At 44.2% G+C, this 19,071-nt stretch overlaps 1 protein-coding gene across 2 annotated transcripts in view; it reads left to right on the forward strand.

Moving 5' to 3' along the window:
* Nucleotides 1–19,071, forward strand: part of LOC122790425 (mediator of RNA polymerase II transcription subunit 12-like) — a 224,127-nt gene that overhangs the window by 34,427 nt on the left and 170,629 nt on the right. For both annotated transcript variants that reach the window (XM_044057948.1, XM_044057949.1), the window contains exon 2: nt 2,965–3,036. In XM_044057948.1, coding sequence (XP_043913883.1) covers nt 2,965–3,036 — 72 coding nt within the window. The remainder of the gene's footprint in view (nt 1–2,964; nt 3,037–19,071) is intronic.

The following is a 19,071-nucleotide window of genomic DNA, read 5'->3' on the forward strand; positions in this document are numbered from 1 at the left end:
AATCAATTTAAATACTGTATTTTTTAAAAAAAGTGCATAAAAGGTACTTAAATTCTCTTATACGTCCAGTTGAATATAACCAAGTTCTTAGCTTGCCAAGCTGAAGTTTTAAAGCAGGAATTATTTCACATGCACCAGTTTAAATATGCAAGGACAGGAAATCAATGAATGTGGCTACCCCACACCTGTAATTACTAGCAAATAACAAAATTCAGCCAACACTAGCTTTTAGTTCAAGTTACTGAAGAGCAGAATAACCAGTTAAAAATTCCTTCAACACTCCTTCATACACAGTTTAAATCAATTTAAATACTGTATTTTTAAAAAAAAGTGCATAAAAAGGTACTTAAATTCTCTTATACGTCCAGTTGAATATAACCAAGTTCTTAGCTTGCCAAGCTGAAGTTTTAAAGCAGGAATTATTTCACATGCACCAGTTTAAATATGCAAGGACAGGAAATCAATGAATGTGGCTACCCCACACCTGTAATAACTAGCAAATAACAAAATTCAGCCAACACTAGCTTTTAGTTCAAGTTACTGAAGAGCAGAATAACCAGTTAAAAATTCCTTCAACACTCCTTCATACACAGTTTAAATCAATTTAAATACTGTATTTTTAAAAAAAGTGCATAAAAGGTACTTAAATTCTCTTATACGTCCAGTTGAATATAACCAAGTTCTTAGCTTGCCAAGCTGAAGTTTTAAAGCAGGAATTATTTCACATGCACCAGTTTAAATATGCAAGGACAGGAAATCAATGAATGTGGCTACCCCACACCTGTAATTACTAGCAAATAACAAAATTCAGCCAACACTAGCTTTTAGTTCAAGTTACTGAAGAGCAGAATAACCAGTTAAAAATTCCTTCAACACTCCTTCATACACAGTTTAAATCAATTTAAATACTGTATTTTTTAAAAAAAAAGTGCATAAAAAGGTACTTAAATTCTCTTATACGTCCAGTTGAATATAACCAAGTTCTTAGCTTGCCAAGCTGAAGTTTTAAAGCAGGAATTATTTCACATGCACCAGTTTAAATATGCAAGGACAGGAAATCAATGAATGTGGCTACCCCCACACCTGTAATTACTAGCAAATAACAAAATTCAGCCAACACTAGCTTTTAGTTCAAGTTACTGAAGAGCAGAATAACCAGTTAAAAATTCCTTCAACACTCCTTCATACACAGTTTAAATCAATTTAAATACTGTATTTTTAAAAAAAAGTGCATAAAAGGTACTTAAATTCTCTTATACGTCCAGTTGAATATAACCAAGTTCTTAGCTTGCCAAGCTGAAGTTTTAAAGCAGGAATTATTTCACATGCACCAGTTTAAATATGCAAGGACAGGAAATCAATGAATGTGGCTACCCCACACCTGTAATTACTAGCAAATAACAAAATTCAGCCAACACTAGCTTTTAGTTCAAGTTACTGAAGAGCAGAATAACCAGTTAAAAATTCCTTCAACACTCCTTCATACACAGTTTAAATCAATTTAAATACTGTATTTTTAAAAAAAAGTGCATAAAAAGGTACTTAAATTCTCTTATACGTCCAGTTGAATATAACCAAGTTCTTAGCTTGCCAAGCTGAAGTTTTAAAGCAGGAATTATTTCACATGCACCAGTTTAAATATGCAAGGACAGGAAATCAATGAATGTGGCTACCCCCACACCTGTAATTACTAGCAAATAACAAAATTCAGCCAACACTAGCTTTTAGTTCAAGTTACTGAAGAGCAGAATAACCAGTTAAAAATTCCTTCAACACTCCTTCATACACAGTTTAAATCAATTTAAATACTGTATTTTTTAAAAAAAAAAGTGCATAAAAAGGTACTTAAATTCTCTTATACGTCCAGTTGAATATAACCAAGTTCTTAGCTTGCCAAGTACAATACAAAATAGCATTAGAATATTTTTATGGTAGGTATATATCTGTTAAATGGGGAGTTTCTCTTTTTTTATTTGTGTATTTGGGGTGTGTTTGTACACTGAATGTTATGATTGCTAATGTGAACAGTGTGTCTGTATTTGGTGAATGGTAACATTAGATGAATGATTTTCTCGATGATGATGTTTTTAAGATAAAATTGGATAATGAATTTTATTTTGAACAAGTTCATGTCATAATACACTTAGATGTATAAATGAAGGGTGGGTTGGATAGAATCCCAGAAACTGAAGCTATGAAGGAGAAATCCTCACATTAAAGTTGTCTGTGTCACACAAATATATTTAAAATGATTATATGAAGTAAGATTGCCTTTCCACTTCTGGTATAGAAGCAGAGGCAGCTGTCTAGTTTTGGTGGAGAATCCCTCCTAAGTCAGTGTGCTTGTTTAATATAAACATTTGTGTTTTTACGGTAAGTTGTCTGCTCCCTGAGTGTATTTACAGTACCAGTGGTGCAGTATAAGTTGTTACAAACAGCAGCTTCTGACTTGTGACTAAGTAACCTAAATATTCTTCTTGGGATTATCAGCAATGAAGAAAGGTAGTAACCTAAACTTTCATTTGAATGACGGAGGCATTCTCTGAACCCTTGCAATTTATTTCTCAAATTAATGATCATAACAAATTATGCTCGGTGTTCTAAACTGAAAGGATAAGGCTCTTAAAAGAAAACTCAACATCTATTTGTCCAGAGGCTTTTGTTGGCCCATTGGTAATAACACCAGTGCAGTATGTTGGAGGTATTGGATTTGAGTTCCAAATGAGAACAACTATTATCCTTTCACTTCTATGATCCAGTCATCATAACATAAATTTAGCTACTGTTTACTTTTGTATTATTTACAAAATATTTTGATATGTTTAAAATGCTTATGGAAATGCATATTTTCTTAACATATGACCTGAGCACTAATTGGGTAATGCATAGATTACAGCAGTAAACTGAATGTTATAACAGCACTGGAAGCAGATCAGAAAATAAAAGCTGACTGTCCTTTTGCAGAAAAGCAGAGTGCTGTGGAAAATGAACTGAAGGAATATATGCAAGATACCCGTGAACTTTCAGAAGATGCTGGTAAGTAGTACTAAGTCTTAGTTTGCATGAATCTCACTGAATCAGGGTAATTTGTTAAGGGGATGGGGTAGCACATCATGTCTTATATCATATTAACCACCATGTATCTTGTATTAGTGTTAAGCAGCCTGTGGGGATGTACAGCCCTTCTTAGATCATATTGACCTCATCACACCATCATACCAGCTTTTAAGGAGCAGCACTTGGGGGAGGGGCAGTATACCCTCAGTTCATATCAACCTCTCTGCACCCCTGTACTAGTATTACAAAGCAGCATGGGGGAGGGACAGGATACTCATGTTAAGTTGTCAATCTCGCCTTCATTCTTGCTGGATGGGTTCGGAGCCGATCCTCGGCTCTGACTCAGCACTTGCTTAGCTTGAGAACTCCTTTTACCAGCTCGAGGCAACCCTATATCCCATGATGAAAGGCGAGACTACCTCAGATCTCATTTGCCGCTTTGCGAAGAGGTCTCTTTTTTGCCAGCTCAGGTGAGTTTGAATTTTCAAACAATTTAGTCAGGGTTTTTCTCTCCCTTTCTTTTTTAAATAGTCAGATAGTGTGTAGTTTTTCTACAGCCCACCCTATTTCCCCTTTAATTAAACTTTCAAGTTAAATTGCTAAGTTTATAATTTCAGTTAGGCCTAGGCCTCTTTCTCTTAATCCCTATCTGTGTGTGTGTTTTTGGGATTAATAGTGTGACTGTTTAGTGTGTGTGTGTGTTTTTTACTTAGACTATGTCTAGGGAAGGAAAGGTCTCAGGCTTCAAGAAGTGTGACTCGTGCTGTCAGAAAATGTCTCTGACAGACGGTCACACTTCTTGTGTTACCTGGGGCCTTTACACCTGCAGGACTCCTGTGCTATATGTCATTCTTTTAGCCAGAGAGTCCTGCAGGAGAGGAGGAACAAGTTAATCCTCCGTGGCTTATTCAAGCCAGAAGGTTCACCCACAAAGACTGGGTCGAGTAAACCTTCAAAGCCACCTAAGGTTCAGGCTACAGTTGTTAAGCCTTCCCCGGTGGCTCCGACTCCTTCGGAGTCGAGATCGGCTCCGGCTGGAGCCGATCTTTCTACCTCTGATGTGGTAGTGTCGGTTCCTACCGGCTCCGACACTCAATCTACAGTTGCCTTGTCGGCTCCGGCTGGAGCCGACGTGTTATCCAGTATCGGAGCCGAGAAGCCTTCGGCTCCATCTGGAACCCAGAGGACGTCGGCTCCGATGGCTTTGTCCAAGAAGAGATCTCGGTCCCCTTCTTTGGAGTCGATCCACTCGGCTCCGAGGTCTCCTCTTTTGTCGGAACGGAGTCATCGGAGCCGATCTTCGAGATCTTCCAGGCTGTCTGACCATGATTTAGAGAGGGTGGTAAGCAGGCTGTTGAAGTCACAGGCACTAGCCCAAATGCTCCATAGCCCGTCTCAGCAGACTTTGGCTATTGCTCTTCCCCTTGAACTTCCTCCTCCGACTCTCCTCCAGAGTTCGGAGCCGGAGCTACTCGGAACAGCGACCGTGTCGGCGCCGGAGCCGATACATCCCCTTTCGGCTCTGTCGTCTTCGGCTCCGATCTCCTCCATGAGACCTTCCTTGGAGGGATCCGGTTGTCGAGTTTCCCTTGTCAGCTCCGAGGGGGCTAGTGGCATTGGACCCTTGTCCGACCCCGCTCTCCCTCTCGGGGCTTCGGCTTTGGTAAGCTCGGCACCGACATCGGCCTCGGAGCCTTCTCTCTCAGTGGAGCCGGGAATTCCTATTTCTTCGGAACGGGAATATTCTGGTCTCCCTGGGAGAGGAGCCTTTGAGGTGATGAGGAGTGTCCTGGCACCTGAGCCAGGTCAACGGTCCATCCCTTTAGCTCCTCCCTCTTCGGTGCCTGTTGATGTCTCTTGCCAGCCTCTTGCTCTCAGGCCCAGGGATCCATCGCCCCAGGTTTCCCCATTGGGAATAACTTCCTCTTCCGAGGTTTCTCCTGATCCCGCAGGGGAACCCCCTCGGAAGAGGACATGTAAGAGGAAACACACAGACTCCCCTGAGTCTACAACATCTGATACCGACTTAGATGAGTCGGAGGGTTCCCCACGGTCCCCCTCTGAGGATGTCTCCTTTTCAGACATCCTTGAACTCCTCAAACAGAGGGGGAACTGACCTTCCATTGACCCCTCCGAGGATGAGTCGGTATACCTGGAGGCTTTTGGATCCCGACCCTCCACCTCCTGGGTGTCTCCGCCTTTCAACCCACTTATGCAGGTAGTGGCTCGGAAGGCGTGGGCAGCTCCAGATTCGGTGGAACCTGTCCCCAGGAGGCCATCCAACTTTATTACGGCCCCTTCAGACAAGCAGTTTCTTTCTAAGGGCGTCTCTGTGGATGCTATGGTGGTGGCGGCGGCCACCAAGAAGGAACTTGCGAATCCTTCCATGCCTGTCCATCCTCCTAACAAAGATTCTAAGACCATGGATAGGTATGGCAAGCGGATGTTTTCTTCAGCGACCTTTGCTATGCGTTCGCTGAACTACCTTTGTCATTTCACCAGACTTCAAAGAGATATTCTCAAGGAACTAGGTGAAGTGGTTCAGGATCCTTCAGCTGCTGGGGCTCAAGACAAGATTGCCTCACAGCTAGCAATCCTAAATTCTTTAACCAACTCCTCCATGCGACTCATATCCTATGCAGCCGATGGAGCGAGCAGAGCCGCAGGCACAGGAGTGGCTCTTAGACGTCAAGCCTGGATGCGGCTTTGTAATTTCGTGGACCCCTTTAAGGCATCCTTCACCAATACCCCCTTTGACGGTTCGGCTTTGTTCGGACCTCAGGTGAAGGAAACCTTGACCAGGTGTGAGCAAGACGGCAAAACTCTTTCTGCCGTAGGAGTCCATTTTTCCACCCCTTCTAGACCCTATCCCAAGGGTCAGAAAGGAGGAAAGATGTGGTTCCGTAAAGCCCAAGGAGCAGCGCCGGACACGTGTGGTCAGTTTACCCCCAGAGGCAGAGGGGGTAACAATAATAGACGCCGCCCTAGAGGCAGGGGGGGTCCTCAGAATCAGGGCAACAGGGAGTCTCTTCCTGAGAAGCCCTTTCAGCATCCCTGAGGTGTTGCCCGACTGTCCACCCTTGGAGGCAGTCGGGGGAAGGATATCGCTGTACCCAGTAGCCTGGCGTTCCCTTTCACAAGACATGTGGGTACAGTCGATCATATCCGAGGGTTACAAAATCCCCTTCAAGGTATCCGTACCTCACCAATCCCTTCCAGACATCTCACCCGGTCAAAGGGATTTGGCAAAACAGGAGGTTTCAAAGCTCCTAGAAAAAAGAGCCGTCCAGACTGTTCCAGCAGACCAAGTAGGATCCGGCGTCTACTAGAGATTCTTTTTGGTCCCCAAAAGGACGGGAGATTGGAGACCTATTTTAGACCTGAGCAATCTAAACAGATTTGTCAAGAAGGCAAGATTCCGGATGGTCACGCTTCAGTCCATTCTGCCCTTTCTGGGCAAGGACAACTGGATGTGCTCGATAGACCTTCAGGACGCATACTATCACATAAAGGTACACAGGCTCTCCAGGAGGTTTCTCCGCTTTCGGCTAGGGACCAGTCATTATCAATTCAGAGCCCTGCCCTTTGGCCTCACTTCAGCCCCCAGAGTGTTTACCAAATGCATGGCAGTGGTCGCAGCTCATCTGAGACATCAAGGATTCCAGGTGTTTCCTTATTTAGACGACTGGCTCCTCTCTGCCACCACCAAGCATCAGCTTCTTCAGAGCAGAGACTACACTCTACAGCTTTGCAAAAGGTTGGGAATATCGGTGAATTTCGAAAAATCTTTTCTGCTGCCTTGCCAATCTATCACCTTTATAGGCGCAGAATTAAACACCATCAGTATGTTAGCCAGACTAACAGATCAGAGAATTCTGGACATCCAAAAATACGTTCGGATTTTATTGCAGAGCAGCAAAGTCAAAGCCAGATTGGTTCTGAAGGTTCTAGGTCTTATGGCTGCGGCTATTGTACTTCTACCATTAGCTCGCTTCCACATGCGTCTTCTGCAGTGGATGTTATTCACTCAGTGGTCGTTCCAGAAACTTCCCATGAGACACGAAATCTTGGTTACACAATCGTGCAGGACTCATCTAACCTGGTGGATAACTTCCCCTCTACTTCATCAGGGCCGACCATTTGTTCCCCCTCCTCCGGTTGCCACAGTCACTACGGATGCCTCTCTGATCGGGTGGGGGGGGCATTATCAGGGCAGGATGGTCCACGGGACCTGGCAACCCATCGAATACCATCTGCACATAAATGTCCTGGAGATGAGAGCGGTGCTTTTAACGTTGCAAGCCCTCAATGACTTTCTTCCCGCGGGGACTATTGCAGTTCAAACGGACAACATGTCTGTGGTCTGGTACATCAACAAGCAGGGCGGGACCAGGTCCTATCCTTTATGTCGAGAAGCTCTCAGACTTTGGCAATGGGCAGTCTCCTCTCATCGGTTTCTGACAGCAACGCACATCCCCGGCAGGTCCAACCTCTTAGCGGACAGACTGAGCAGAGCCATTCTCAGGCCTCACGAGTGGTCTCTCAATCAATCGATAGTGGACAAGATATTTCTGAAGTAGGGCACCCCTTGTTGCGACCTTTTTGCTACACCCCATAACAACAAATTCTCAGACTTCTTCACCCTCTTTCCCCTACCAGGCCAACCCCTGAGAGACTCTCTAACCCAGGATTGGCCCCGTGGACTTCTATACGCCTTTCCTCCTTTCCCCTTAATTCCACAGGTCATTCAGAAAGCTACAGTTTTGAGAGCCAAGTTGATTCTCATTGCCCCTTACTAGCCTCGACAAATTTGGTTCCCGACCCTACGTCGTCACCTCCTGGTGCAGCCTTGGCATCTGGACCCAGTTCCGGATCTTTTGATCCACCAATCAGGTCAACAGCACCGGGCCATTCGTTCTCTCAACCTCACTGCTTGGTTGCTCCACTTCCTTCCCTAGCCAGGCTTCCTATGACCTCTGATCCTGTCAGAGATATATTAATAGCTTCTTTGAAGTCGTCCACCAGAACGGTTTATGCTAGCAAGTGGCGACGTTTTTCCCTTTGGGCAAACTCCAGGCACATTGATCCCTTTACTGCACCTGTGCATTCTGTTTTAGATTTTCTGGCTGAAGTTTTCAGTCAGGATCCTCTTCATCAACAGTCAAAGTTCAATTGGCGGCTATTTCCAAATATCATGTTGGCTTGCAAGATCATAACATTATGTCACATAGACTATGCAAAGCCTTTCTGAGAGGAGTTTTTCTCCTGAAGCCTCCAATAAAACATCCTCCTCCACAATGGGATCTGAATTTGATGTTAGCATCCTTGATTTTACCCCCCTTCGAACCGTCTGCTTCTTGTTCCTTGAAGTTATTGACCTGGAAAACTATATTCTTACTGGCTGTCACTTCAGCAAGGAGGGTATCCGAGATTCAGGCTCTCTGCATCCGTTCCCCTTACTTGGTTTTTCACAAGGACAGGGTATCCTTGAGAACAAATCCATCCTTTCTTCCCAAGGTTGTTTCTCAAACTAATATTAATCAATCCATCGATCTACCAGTTTTTTCCCAAATTATTCTGGCAGAGCTGAACAAAAGCTTCATTTTTTGGATGTCCATCGTCAGCTCAGATATTATTTGCATAGAACTAAACAATTTAGAAAATCAGATCAATTATTTGTCTCCTATGCAGAAAACAGGAAAGGTCTCCCAGTATCAAAAGTGACCTTGTCCAGATGGTTATCTTCCACCATTTCTTACGTGTATTCGCTCAGAGGCAAGCAACTATCCTCAAAACCGAAGGCACACTCAACAAGGAGCCTATCCACTTCAACAGCTTTTCAGGATAGGCTACCCATTGATACCATTTGTGCAGCAGCTACTTGGGCCACTCCTCATACCTTTGTCTCTCATTACAAATTAGATTTGGCCTCCAGGGATAGAGCCAGTTTTGGTTCCACAGTACTCAAGAGTCTGTTCCATTGAGCCACCCAGGATACAGGTGCTAGGGACGCGGTCCCATCCAGCAAGAATGAAGGCGAGATTGACAACTTAACATTTAGAAGTTATGTACCTACCATAACGTTCCATGTTAGTTGTCTTCTCTGCTTCTTTCTTCGTCCTCCCTCCTTCCCCCTGGCCTGGACAGATCTTGAAGAGTTTCTCTTTATCAGATTCACTCTCCTTAGTTCTTTAGAGAGTCTATCTTAAGAACTTTTTTGCCTAGTTCTTCTAGGCTAATTTTGCTCTTCCTTTGGGATTAGTATTTTGGCAGGGTTATTTAGCTACCAAACGAGAGCTGAGGTAGTCTCGCCTTGCATCATGGGATATAGGGTTGCCTCAAGCTGGTAAAAGGAGTTCTCAAGCTAAGCAAGTGCCGAGTCGGAGCTGAGGATCGGCTCCGAACCCATCCAGCAAGAAAGAAGTCGAGAGAAGACAACTAACATGGAACGTTATGGTAGGTACATAACTTCTAATTTCTTATGAACCTCAGCCAGTTAGTCTACAGCAGCACTTGACAATGTTACAACTTGGTCATAATTGGAAGAGATACAGCTTGAGTGGTGCGTGTCATAGGAAATCATCATGGCTACTACTTCTGTCATCTATAATCTGCTTCTTTAATTGTGAGACCCTCTTCTCTTTGGCTTTCAAAAAAGGGGGGTGGTTCCCCAAAGACGACCTTATCCTGCATGGATAGTACCCACAGGCTCAATCCCACCTCCTAAGGTCTTGATTCTCCAAGCCACCAAATCAGGATAGGAAATGCCTTGCCTGGATACTCCTGCTATTGTTAACCTTTTGTATAAGAAAGGTTGATTTCTAATAAACAAACTAAACCTGTCTGAAAATAAAGAACTAAGATTTTGACCAAAAGAAGTGAGTCAGAGTTTTCTCTTGATAACCTAATAAGCTCTACAACCACAGCTGTCAGAACCAGAGGACAGCACAGTCAGCCTGAGGAACCCTATAACAAGAGCCATTCTTTTACTTCAACATTGCGTATTCACATAGAGCTGGAAAAGGATCTCTAAGGGCTTAACCACTGATTGCATGACATGGGAGACTTGAAAAACCTAGTAGGAGCTGTCAGGATACTAGATGACTCCCACTAAACAGGTCATTCTCATATGCCAGTCTGATATTGTTAATCTTCTTTCCATTCATCACTGATGGGTTTGGTTCTGAGCCCTCGGAACCGAGTCAGCCTAATATCAAGTTTGCACCAGCCAAAAAACTCTCGAGCTAAGCTTTTACCCATAGTGCCCTTCTCCCTGTTACCTCAGATGTTGTTTGCCACATAGCCGTAAAGCCGCGTTCAAGCCAAGCTCTCAGCTAAGTGGAAAACTTTTGATATTTTTTCTGGATTTCATGTCTATTTCTTATTCCTTGTTGGTATTTTTTGATATTTTTGTAACTTTGAAGCTATCTATAGACCTTTTACCTTTCAGTTTCTACCATTTTGGTAATTTTAAGTACTATTGGTGGTATGGCCTTTCTCCCTACCCTTGTGGTGTTTCTTAAATACCTTCGTTGGTATTTCTTCTTCTTCTTTCACCTATCTTTGCTATATTTTTAGTTATAGATATAGTAGAACTCTTTGCCTTAGTTTTCTGACTTGTGTGTATTTTGTTCATAATGTCTGATAAAAAGGGCACGTCGGGTTTTAAGCATTGTGCTTCATGTAAGGGTAAACTGCCTAACGGTGATTCCCATGATGACTGTGTTTATTGTTTGGGGGTGCCCCATCCTTCGGTGCAATCCCCCCTTGTGTGATTTGTCAAAGTTTTAGTCAGCACACCTTGACCGAGCACAAAAACAAGCTGATTCTAAAGGGCCTCCTTAAGTCGCCCTTTTCAGAGGCCCTTTCTGTGATAGAGGTCTCATTCCCTCCAACCAAGGAAAAGAAACGGTCCCACTCTGTTCCCTCTTCACCATCTGGTGACCAAGGAAACCTGTAAAGTCTAAAGTACCAAAATTGTATATGGAGCATAAGTTTGCCTCATGTGCACCGACCTATTCCACTCTGACTATAACTGTTCCTATATCAGCACCAGCTTTGGCTCCAATACCGTCTATGGCACCGACTCCTGATTTTCCAAAGGTTACTACAACTTTGGCACTAAGTGCCGCTTCAGCACAGTGCACGCCTTTGATGCCTATCTCTGTGATTACATGTGCTACTAAACTTTCTGTGTGTGTTCCGAATGCCCCTCCAGTCCTTTCACAGTTCCAATAACAACAATTTTGACACCACTTCTTCTTGTCTCCAAACTTGAGACATCGGTGCCGGTAGATTCCACACCATGGACCTGATACTCTCCAGCAACAGATCTATTTTTAGGGCAAGTATATAGTTTGTTCCTAGAATGACCTGACTCCCCATCGGGAGTATCCACTAGATCCACAAGGAGACTTTCCGAGTTTGACGTGGTGTATCTTGTGGATCAGCTGTTGACAGCCAGGGGGGATTCCCACTCCATCTAGGACCCATCCACCTGCAGAACCTGGGTTGGTTTCTCCACGGACGTCATCCTACTCTCCTCCTTTGACCATACCAGTCCCAAAGTCTTCAGCTCCAACGTCATTTTAGGGAACCCCCCTCCATCTTGGCGCCTGTACTGGGGCTCCGGGATTATCCCTTTGGCTTTTGGTCCCTTCTGAACTGAGCCTTCCTTAACTCTATTATTGGGCTGTGAGCTATTCGGCTCGGAGTATGGTTCTGAGTGTGTCTACAGTTCCGTTCATGGTGCTGGGAGCTCTGCACCAATACTGGTTGAGACTCCAGCAAGTTCAATGGAGCGGGGGGTGACCCCGGTTCATAGGTTGTCCTTCTCGGTTCCAGGCTCCCATCCCTCTTCGGATGGACCTACTTTCCAAGCTATGGAGAGGGCACTTGCTTCTGGAAGCATTCCACCAACATCAGAACCCCCAGACCTCTTTTTCCCCTGAGCTACAGCTGACACAAGCCACCGCCCCGGGACACCAGGCAGGAAAGTCACAGGAGACCCCATTACAGGGCACCCCCTCTTCTGAGTCCTCCTCAGAGGCCCCCACTGAGGAGCCCTCATGGAAAAAATCATGCAAAAGGAAGCACATAGACTTCCCTGAAGAGTCTCTGACAGAGGATACAGATTTCAGTGATGGGTAAGGGTCCCCACAGTCACATCCTGATTATGTCTCCTTTGGGGACATTCTTGAAATGTTGAAACAGAGGGGTGATTGGAAGCCCACCAATCCTTCTTCCGAGGAGTCTGTTTCTGCAGGCTTTCCATGCCCATCCATCTACCTCTTGGGTGACCCTGCCTGCAGACGAGCTGGTACAACACGTGATGCAGCATGCCTGGAATAACTCTGATTCTGTTGAGTCAATCCCTCGGAGACGTGACAAGATACTATCCCCCCAAGGAAAACTCACATTGGTCAAGAGGTTTATCAGTTGATGCTATGGTCGTGGGGGTGGCCACGAAAAAGGATCTCACCGAAGAGAGTAATACTGTTCATCCGACCAATAGAGAGTCCCAGGCTGTGGACAGATTAGGGAAATGAGTTTTTGCTTCAGCAACTTTTACCATATGGTCTCTGAATTACTTGGCACATTTTATGAGGCTCCAAAAAGACTTGGCTTCTGAACTTTCTGGAATGCTCGCAGGACAGGTATCTGACGAGGTAAGAGACAAAGTTGCCTCGCAGCTCGCAACCCTGGAATCAATCTCCAACTCGTCCATGAGGTTGCTCTCACATGCAACTGAAGGGGCGGCTAGAACGGCAGGTTCAGGCATGCCTGGATGCACCTTTGTGACTTTGCAGACCGTTTCAAGTCCAATCAAAGCATCTTCCTTTTTTGGCCCCAAGGTGAAAGACACCCTGACCAGGTGTGAGCAGGACAGTAAGACCCTGTCTGCCGTAGGTCTACATTTTTCCAATCCTCAAAGTTCTTTTTCCAGGAACCAGAGGAGCGGGAAAATGTGGCACAAAAAATATCAGGGTCCTTTCTGTGCCACACATGGTGATGATACCCCCAGGGGCAGAGGGGGTAACAATTCTGGAAGACACCCCCTACTGAGGTAGAGGGGGTCTGTGTAATCAGGGACCCAGGGATTCTTTCTCTGGGCAGCCTTACCAGCACTCCTGAAGAGCAGCCCAATTGCTTTCCTCTGGAAGCAGTTGGGAGATGTTTCTTTGTGCACCATGCTGCCTGGCATTCAATAACTTCCGACCATTGGGTGCAGAAGATCATAACCAGAAGCTACACCATTTCCCTCATCACTTACCCAAAACTTCAGACAAAACTTGCCGACATTCTACCCAGTCAAAGGGAAGAAGCAGCTGCAGAAATAAACAAGCTGTGTCAAAAAAGAGTCATCCAAATAGTCCCACCAGAACAGTGCGGATCCGGATTCTACTCAAGATTCTTTTTGGTGCCAAACAAGACAGGGGACTGGAGACCAATTCTGGATCTCAGCAGTTTGAACAAGTCCATTGTCCAGACGAAATTCTGGATGGTCATAGTTCAGTCCATTCTCCCTTTTCCAAGGGAAGGTGATTGGATGTGCTCAGTAGATCTCCAGGACACATATTATCACATCAAAATGGACAAACACTCCAGGAGTCTACTTCACCTCTGGCTAGGAGCCAGTCACTACCAATTTTGTGCTCTGCTGTTTGGACTTTCTACAGCCCCCAGAGTGTTCACAAAGTACATGGCAGTGGTCACAGCTCACTTGAGGCTGCAAGGATTCTGGGTGTTTCCGTATTTGGATGATTGGCTCCTTACTGCCCGCACCAAGAATCTTCTGGTAGCAGCCCTGGAGTACACTCTTTCCCTGGTGAGATTTGTGGGAATAATGATAAACTGGGAGAAATCCAACCTTGCTCTGACTCAGAACATAGAGTTCGTTGGAGTAGTCTTCAAAACCCGTTCTTGTCTAGTGTCTCTCCCAGCTCACAGACTTCAGAGATTGAGGCTCCAGCTCCAGGTGATACTCTGTCAAAACAAAGCCTCAGCAAGGGAGGTTCTTCAGGTTTTAGGCAGCTTCCATAGCAATAGTACCTCTTGTGAAACTGCATATGTGAATACTTCAATGGCTTCTGCTATCTCAATGGTTTCCGAATTACCACCCTCTATGCTTTCAAATTCAGATAATTAATTGTTGCAAGCAGGACCTTATTTGGTGGATGAGGCCAGACACAGAACTTTGGGGCCACTCATTCCATCCCCCCCAACCCAAGGTCATTGTGACCACGGATGCTTCCCTGATGGGAGGGGGGGGGGCATTTCCAGAGAAAGACAGTCCAAGGCACATGGTCCAAATTGGAGGCCAACCTGCATATCAACGTTCTAGAACTGAGAGCGGTGCTGTTAGCATTGTAAGCACCCCAATCTGTTCTTCCTTTTGGAACGATTGTAGTTCAGTCAGACAACATGTCAGTAGTCTAGTATATCAACAAGCAAGGAGGAACCAAGTCCTATCCCCTGTGTCGAGAAGCCATGAGAATTTGGCAGTTGGCGATAGCTTCCAACCGCTTTCTGATAGCAATGCATATCCCTGGGAATTCCAATGTGATTGCAGATAAGTTGCAGATAAGTTGAACAGATGTATTCTCCTGCCTCACGAGTGGTCCCTCAATCCCTACATAGCGGCAAAAATTTTCAGCCATTGGGGCCAGCCTTGCTGCAACCTCTTCACCTCCCCATCAAACAACAAATGCAGCAGTTATTTTGCCCTATTTCCCCGAGGGATGCTCTGATTCACAATTGGCCCACAGGACTGCTATATGCTTATCCCCCCATTCCTCTGATTCCCCAATTCATAAAAAAAGCTATTCAGTTGAAATGCAAAGTGATCCTTATAGCCCCCTTTTGGTCTCAACAAGTTTGGTTCCCCTTCCTTCGGCCTCATCTGTTATGTCGACCGTGGATTCTGGACCCTTTTCCAGACATGATTTCTCACCCCCAAGGGTTGAGTCACCTGAACCTATCCAGTCTCAAGCTGACAGCTTGGTTTTTCCACTTCCGTTAATTACCAGGCAGGATAATCTTCCCTCACCTGTACATGACATTATCCTGGCCTCACACAAACCATCCACCAGAAGACTATATCTAGACAAACGGAAGAGGTTCTCTGTTTGGTCTAAGAAAAGAAGGCTAGACCAGTACTTAGCTCCAGTAACAGCAGTCTTACAATATCTGTCAAAATTCTAGAAAAGGAGGAGCTGCAGATTCTACTATATGAGTACATCTAGCGCCTACTTCTAACTTTCATGATAGGTTGGATAATTCTCCCCTCATATCTCTTCAGTTATGCAAAACCTTTCTTAAAGGGATGTCTCACATTAGGCCTCCAATCAGACAACGTATAGAGCCATGAAACCTCATGTTAGTTCTTCAGTCCTTAAAGCAACCTCCTTTTGAACCTGCAGCAAAGTGTGACCTCAGATTTCTATCTTGGAAGTCCCTTTTCTTGGTAGCTATCACATCAGCCAGACAAATTTCAGTGGTTCAGGCATTATGCATTAAAAGTTCCTATTTAATCTTCCACAAGGACAGAGTATCACTCCGGACAAACTCATCTTTTCTCCCCAAAGTTATTTCAGATTTTTCCATCAATCAGGCCATTGATTTGCCAGTATTTTTCCCAAAATTCACTAATAAAGGGGAATACTGTCTACATTCTTTAGACATGCACAGACAACTCAGGTTTTATTTAGACAGAACCAAAGCAGTACGTAAAACTGACCAACTTTTCTTTTCCTTCTCTGGACCTAGAATGGGAAATTCTGTCTCCAGGGTCACTTTATCTAAATGGCTGAGGGACTGCATATGCTACATCTATTCACCTGTGAAAAAAAACTTTACCACAGAATATTAAAGCCCACTCTACCAGATCTATGGTAACTTCTGCAGCCTTCCATTCCAGAGCCTCTATGGATGATATTTGTGCAGCAACCACATGGGCTAACCCCCCACACTTTTATTAATCATTATAAATTGGATGTGGTCTCCAGAGGGAGAGCTGCATTCGCCTCAGTGGTGCTCAGGAATGTTCTTCCATAAAGGCCGCCCAAGGAACACAAGGTAGCTTGGGATTCTGTCCCATCAGTGATGAATGGAAAGAAGATTAACAACATCAGCTAAAGAAGTTATGTCTTACCATAACGTTCCATCTGTGTTGTTCATCTTCTTTCATTCATCACTTCCCACCCTCCTTCCCCCGCCAAAGGCTCCTGGGGGATGCTTTGGGTCCAGGTGGTGAGTTAGGGCATTTGCACAGAAATGGCCTCTGCTTTACTAATATTGGGAAAACTCGATCTTATGTAACAGGGAGAAGGGCAGTATGGGTAAAAGCTTATCTCTAGAGTTATTTGGCTGGCGCAAGCTTGGTATTAGGCTGATTCGGTTCCAAGGGTTCAGAATCGAACCCATCAGTGATGAATGAAAGAAGATCAACAACACAGATGGAATGTTATGGTAAGACATAACTTCTTTTTTTGTTCCATCAATTTCCTTTACAAAACTGAATAACTTCACCTGGAAGCATTTAAGTCTTAAATACTTGGATATTCTCCTCACTTCAGCTCCTTTGGGCACTAGAGATCCTAGTAAGGCTTTTATCCAGTCTATACTTTCAAGAAATTTGGCAACTTTATCTGGACATAATTTTCTGTTGAAGCTTTACATTGTTGCTGGTAAAATGATCCTTTATCCCGAAATTCTATTTATTTCACAGGCCAACCCCTTCAACCTTATCTTTAAGCAGAAGTAGGTTAGTGAGATGTTTTGCATTCCTTTGGTGAACAGGTAGGTTTCTTGTGGGCCTTGCCCACGTTATTGTTCCAAAGAGAGAGGAGGCAAAGATTGTCCAGCCTGCTCACCCACTATCAGACATGTATTACTAGGATGGTTTTGTGCTGGTGGCAAGTCTTTGTTGAGCCCCCCAGACCATCTTTTCAAGCAAACTGTCTTCCACCGGATCTGGGTGACTTTTGTTTGATGGGTCAGTCAGCTCTCCCCCACATCAAATGATGTTAAAAGCTTCTGCTCTGGGTTACCAATGTATATAAAATCATTTAAACTCCTCTCAGTATTCAGATACATTTTTATTATTCTTACGGGTTTGTTAAAGACTCTATACACTAAGGGTATTTTTTGTGTGGAATGCGCGCATTTGTGTGTGTGTGTGTGTATGTGTGTGTGTGTGTGTGTGTGTGTGTGTGTGTGTGTGTGTGTGTGTGTGTGTGTGTGTGTGTGTGTGTGTGTGTGTGTGTGTGTGTGTGTGTGTGTGTGTGTGTGTGTGTGTGTGTGTGTGTGTGTGTGTGTGTGTGTGTGTGTGTGTGTGTGTGTGTGTGTGTGTGTGTGTGTGTGTGTGTGTGTGTGTGTGTGTGTGTGTGTGTGTGTGTGTGTGTGTGTGTGTGTGTGTGTGTGTGTGTGTGTGTGTGTGTGTGTGTGTGTGTGTGTGTGTGTGTGTGTGTGTGTGTGTGTGTGTGTGTGTATGACTGTTGCTTCTAGATCCTGCTCTGAACTCCTTTCCTTTCAAATCCTTTTGGTGACAAGGACTAAACTACACTTTCATTAGTTCTCTGATCACAGTCTTAAGTAATTTGAAGATCTTTATCATATGTAACTAAAGGCAATTCTCATTTTTCCTGCTTTGACAACTTCACTTCCTTCAAGATAGGTTTAAAACTCCACCACTCTCTCTCTCTCTCTCTCACACACATATTCCATTCTTCCCAGTTTTGCTTTGTACCCATGATATTTGTGTATAGAGCTGTTGACAATGCTGCAAAGTGCATTCTCTTACCTCCCATCACCTACATAATGAATGGCAAGAGTCAATGGACATCACAATGAACAAAACATGCTGGAGGGACAGGCTCCTGATCCAGAGACTCCCCAAACTCTGGAATAGACTGCCCATACATGTCAAGCAGAGCGCCTCTTTGTCCCTCTTCAAAAGGAACCTTGATGACTGGATGGGAGATAGGAAATTCACCCCAAGGATCATGTCAGTCACCCTGCTAGACAGGGGTTCAGGGAAGTAAATACTGTGGGAAGAAATAGCCAAGGAATTGTTATGGCTAGGCTTGTATAGGCCCTAGGGCCAATAGCCTAGTGCCAACCTATGACATTTATCAGGAAGTAGATCACTTAACGATGAAGAGTTGGAAATCATACTTATGACCCCTCTTAGTATCTAAGCAGTACTTTAATTGTGACTTTTCTTATGGAAGTACCTTCTTCATCCTTTCTTCACCCAATAAGTTCTTCCTGGCAGTGTCAGTATCCTAAATGAAATGAAATGAAATATACCCGCTCAGCGTTGTAATGGCACACCACTTTATTCTCTTGCTTAACTTATTTCAGGACCATCTGGAATTCGGTGATGTATGCCTCCTGTGCCCGTTACTTTTGCTCTTCCTCTTATGACAATTAAAATAAATATTTGTTTAATCATGTAGTATTAAGCAGAAGTAAAGCTAGTTAAATAAATATTTGTTTAATTGTATAGTATTAACCAGCAGTAAAGGTTCATGCTTAAGAGCAAGATTGCAAATGGCTAATAGTGTGTGCACACACTATTAGCCATTTGCAGTCTTGCCTTATTTATTTTAATTTTCATATGAGGAAGAGGAAAAGTAACAGGCACAGGAGGCATAAATCACTGGATTCCAGATGGTCCAGAAATAAGTTAAGCAAAAGAATAAAGTGGTGTGCCATTGCAACACTGAGCGGGTATATTTCATTTCATTTCATTAAAGTGTCAGTATCCTGCTGAATGTGTCATGATGGTTCTGTTGGAGTTTGACCACTTATATTTAGACACTGTCCTGTCCTCTCTCAGTTTTGGGGTCACGTAGAGTCTGATTGTTGACGTCTGCTGGATAAGCCAGTCTTTTTTGGCTCAGACTTGGTGATCTTTACTCTTCCTGATACTTAGTGCACCAACTAGATGCCTTCTTTCCTCTTGTGACTGCAATGGCTGCTGAAAAAAAGCTGTTACTCATCAGTAGA

This window comes from Protopterus annectens, chromosome 16.part0 (assembly GCF_019279795.1).
Source record: "Protopterus annectens isolate FY-2018-M chromosome 16.part0, PAN1.0, whole genome shotgun sequence".
Classification (NCBI taxonomy): domain Eukaryota; kingdom Metazoa; phylum Chordata; order Ceratodontiformes; family Protopteridae; genus Protopterus; species Protopterus annectens.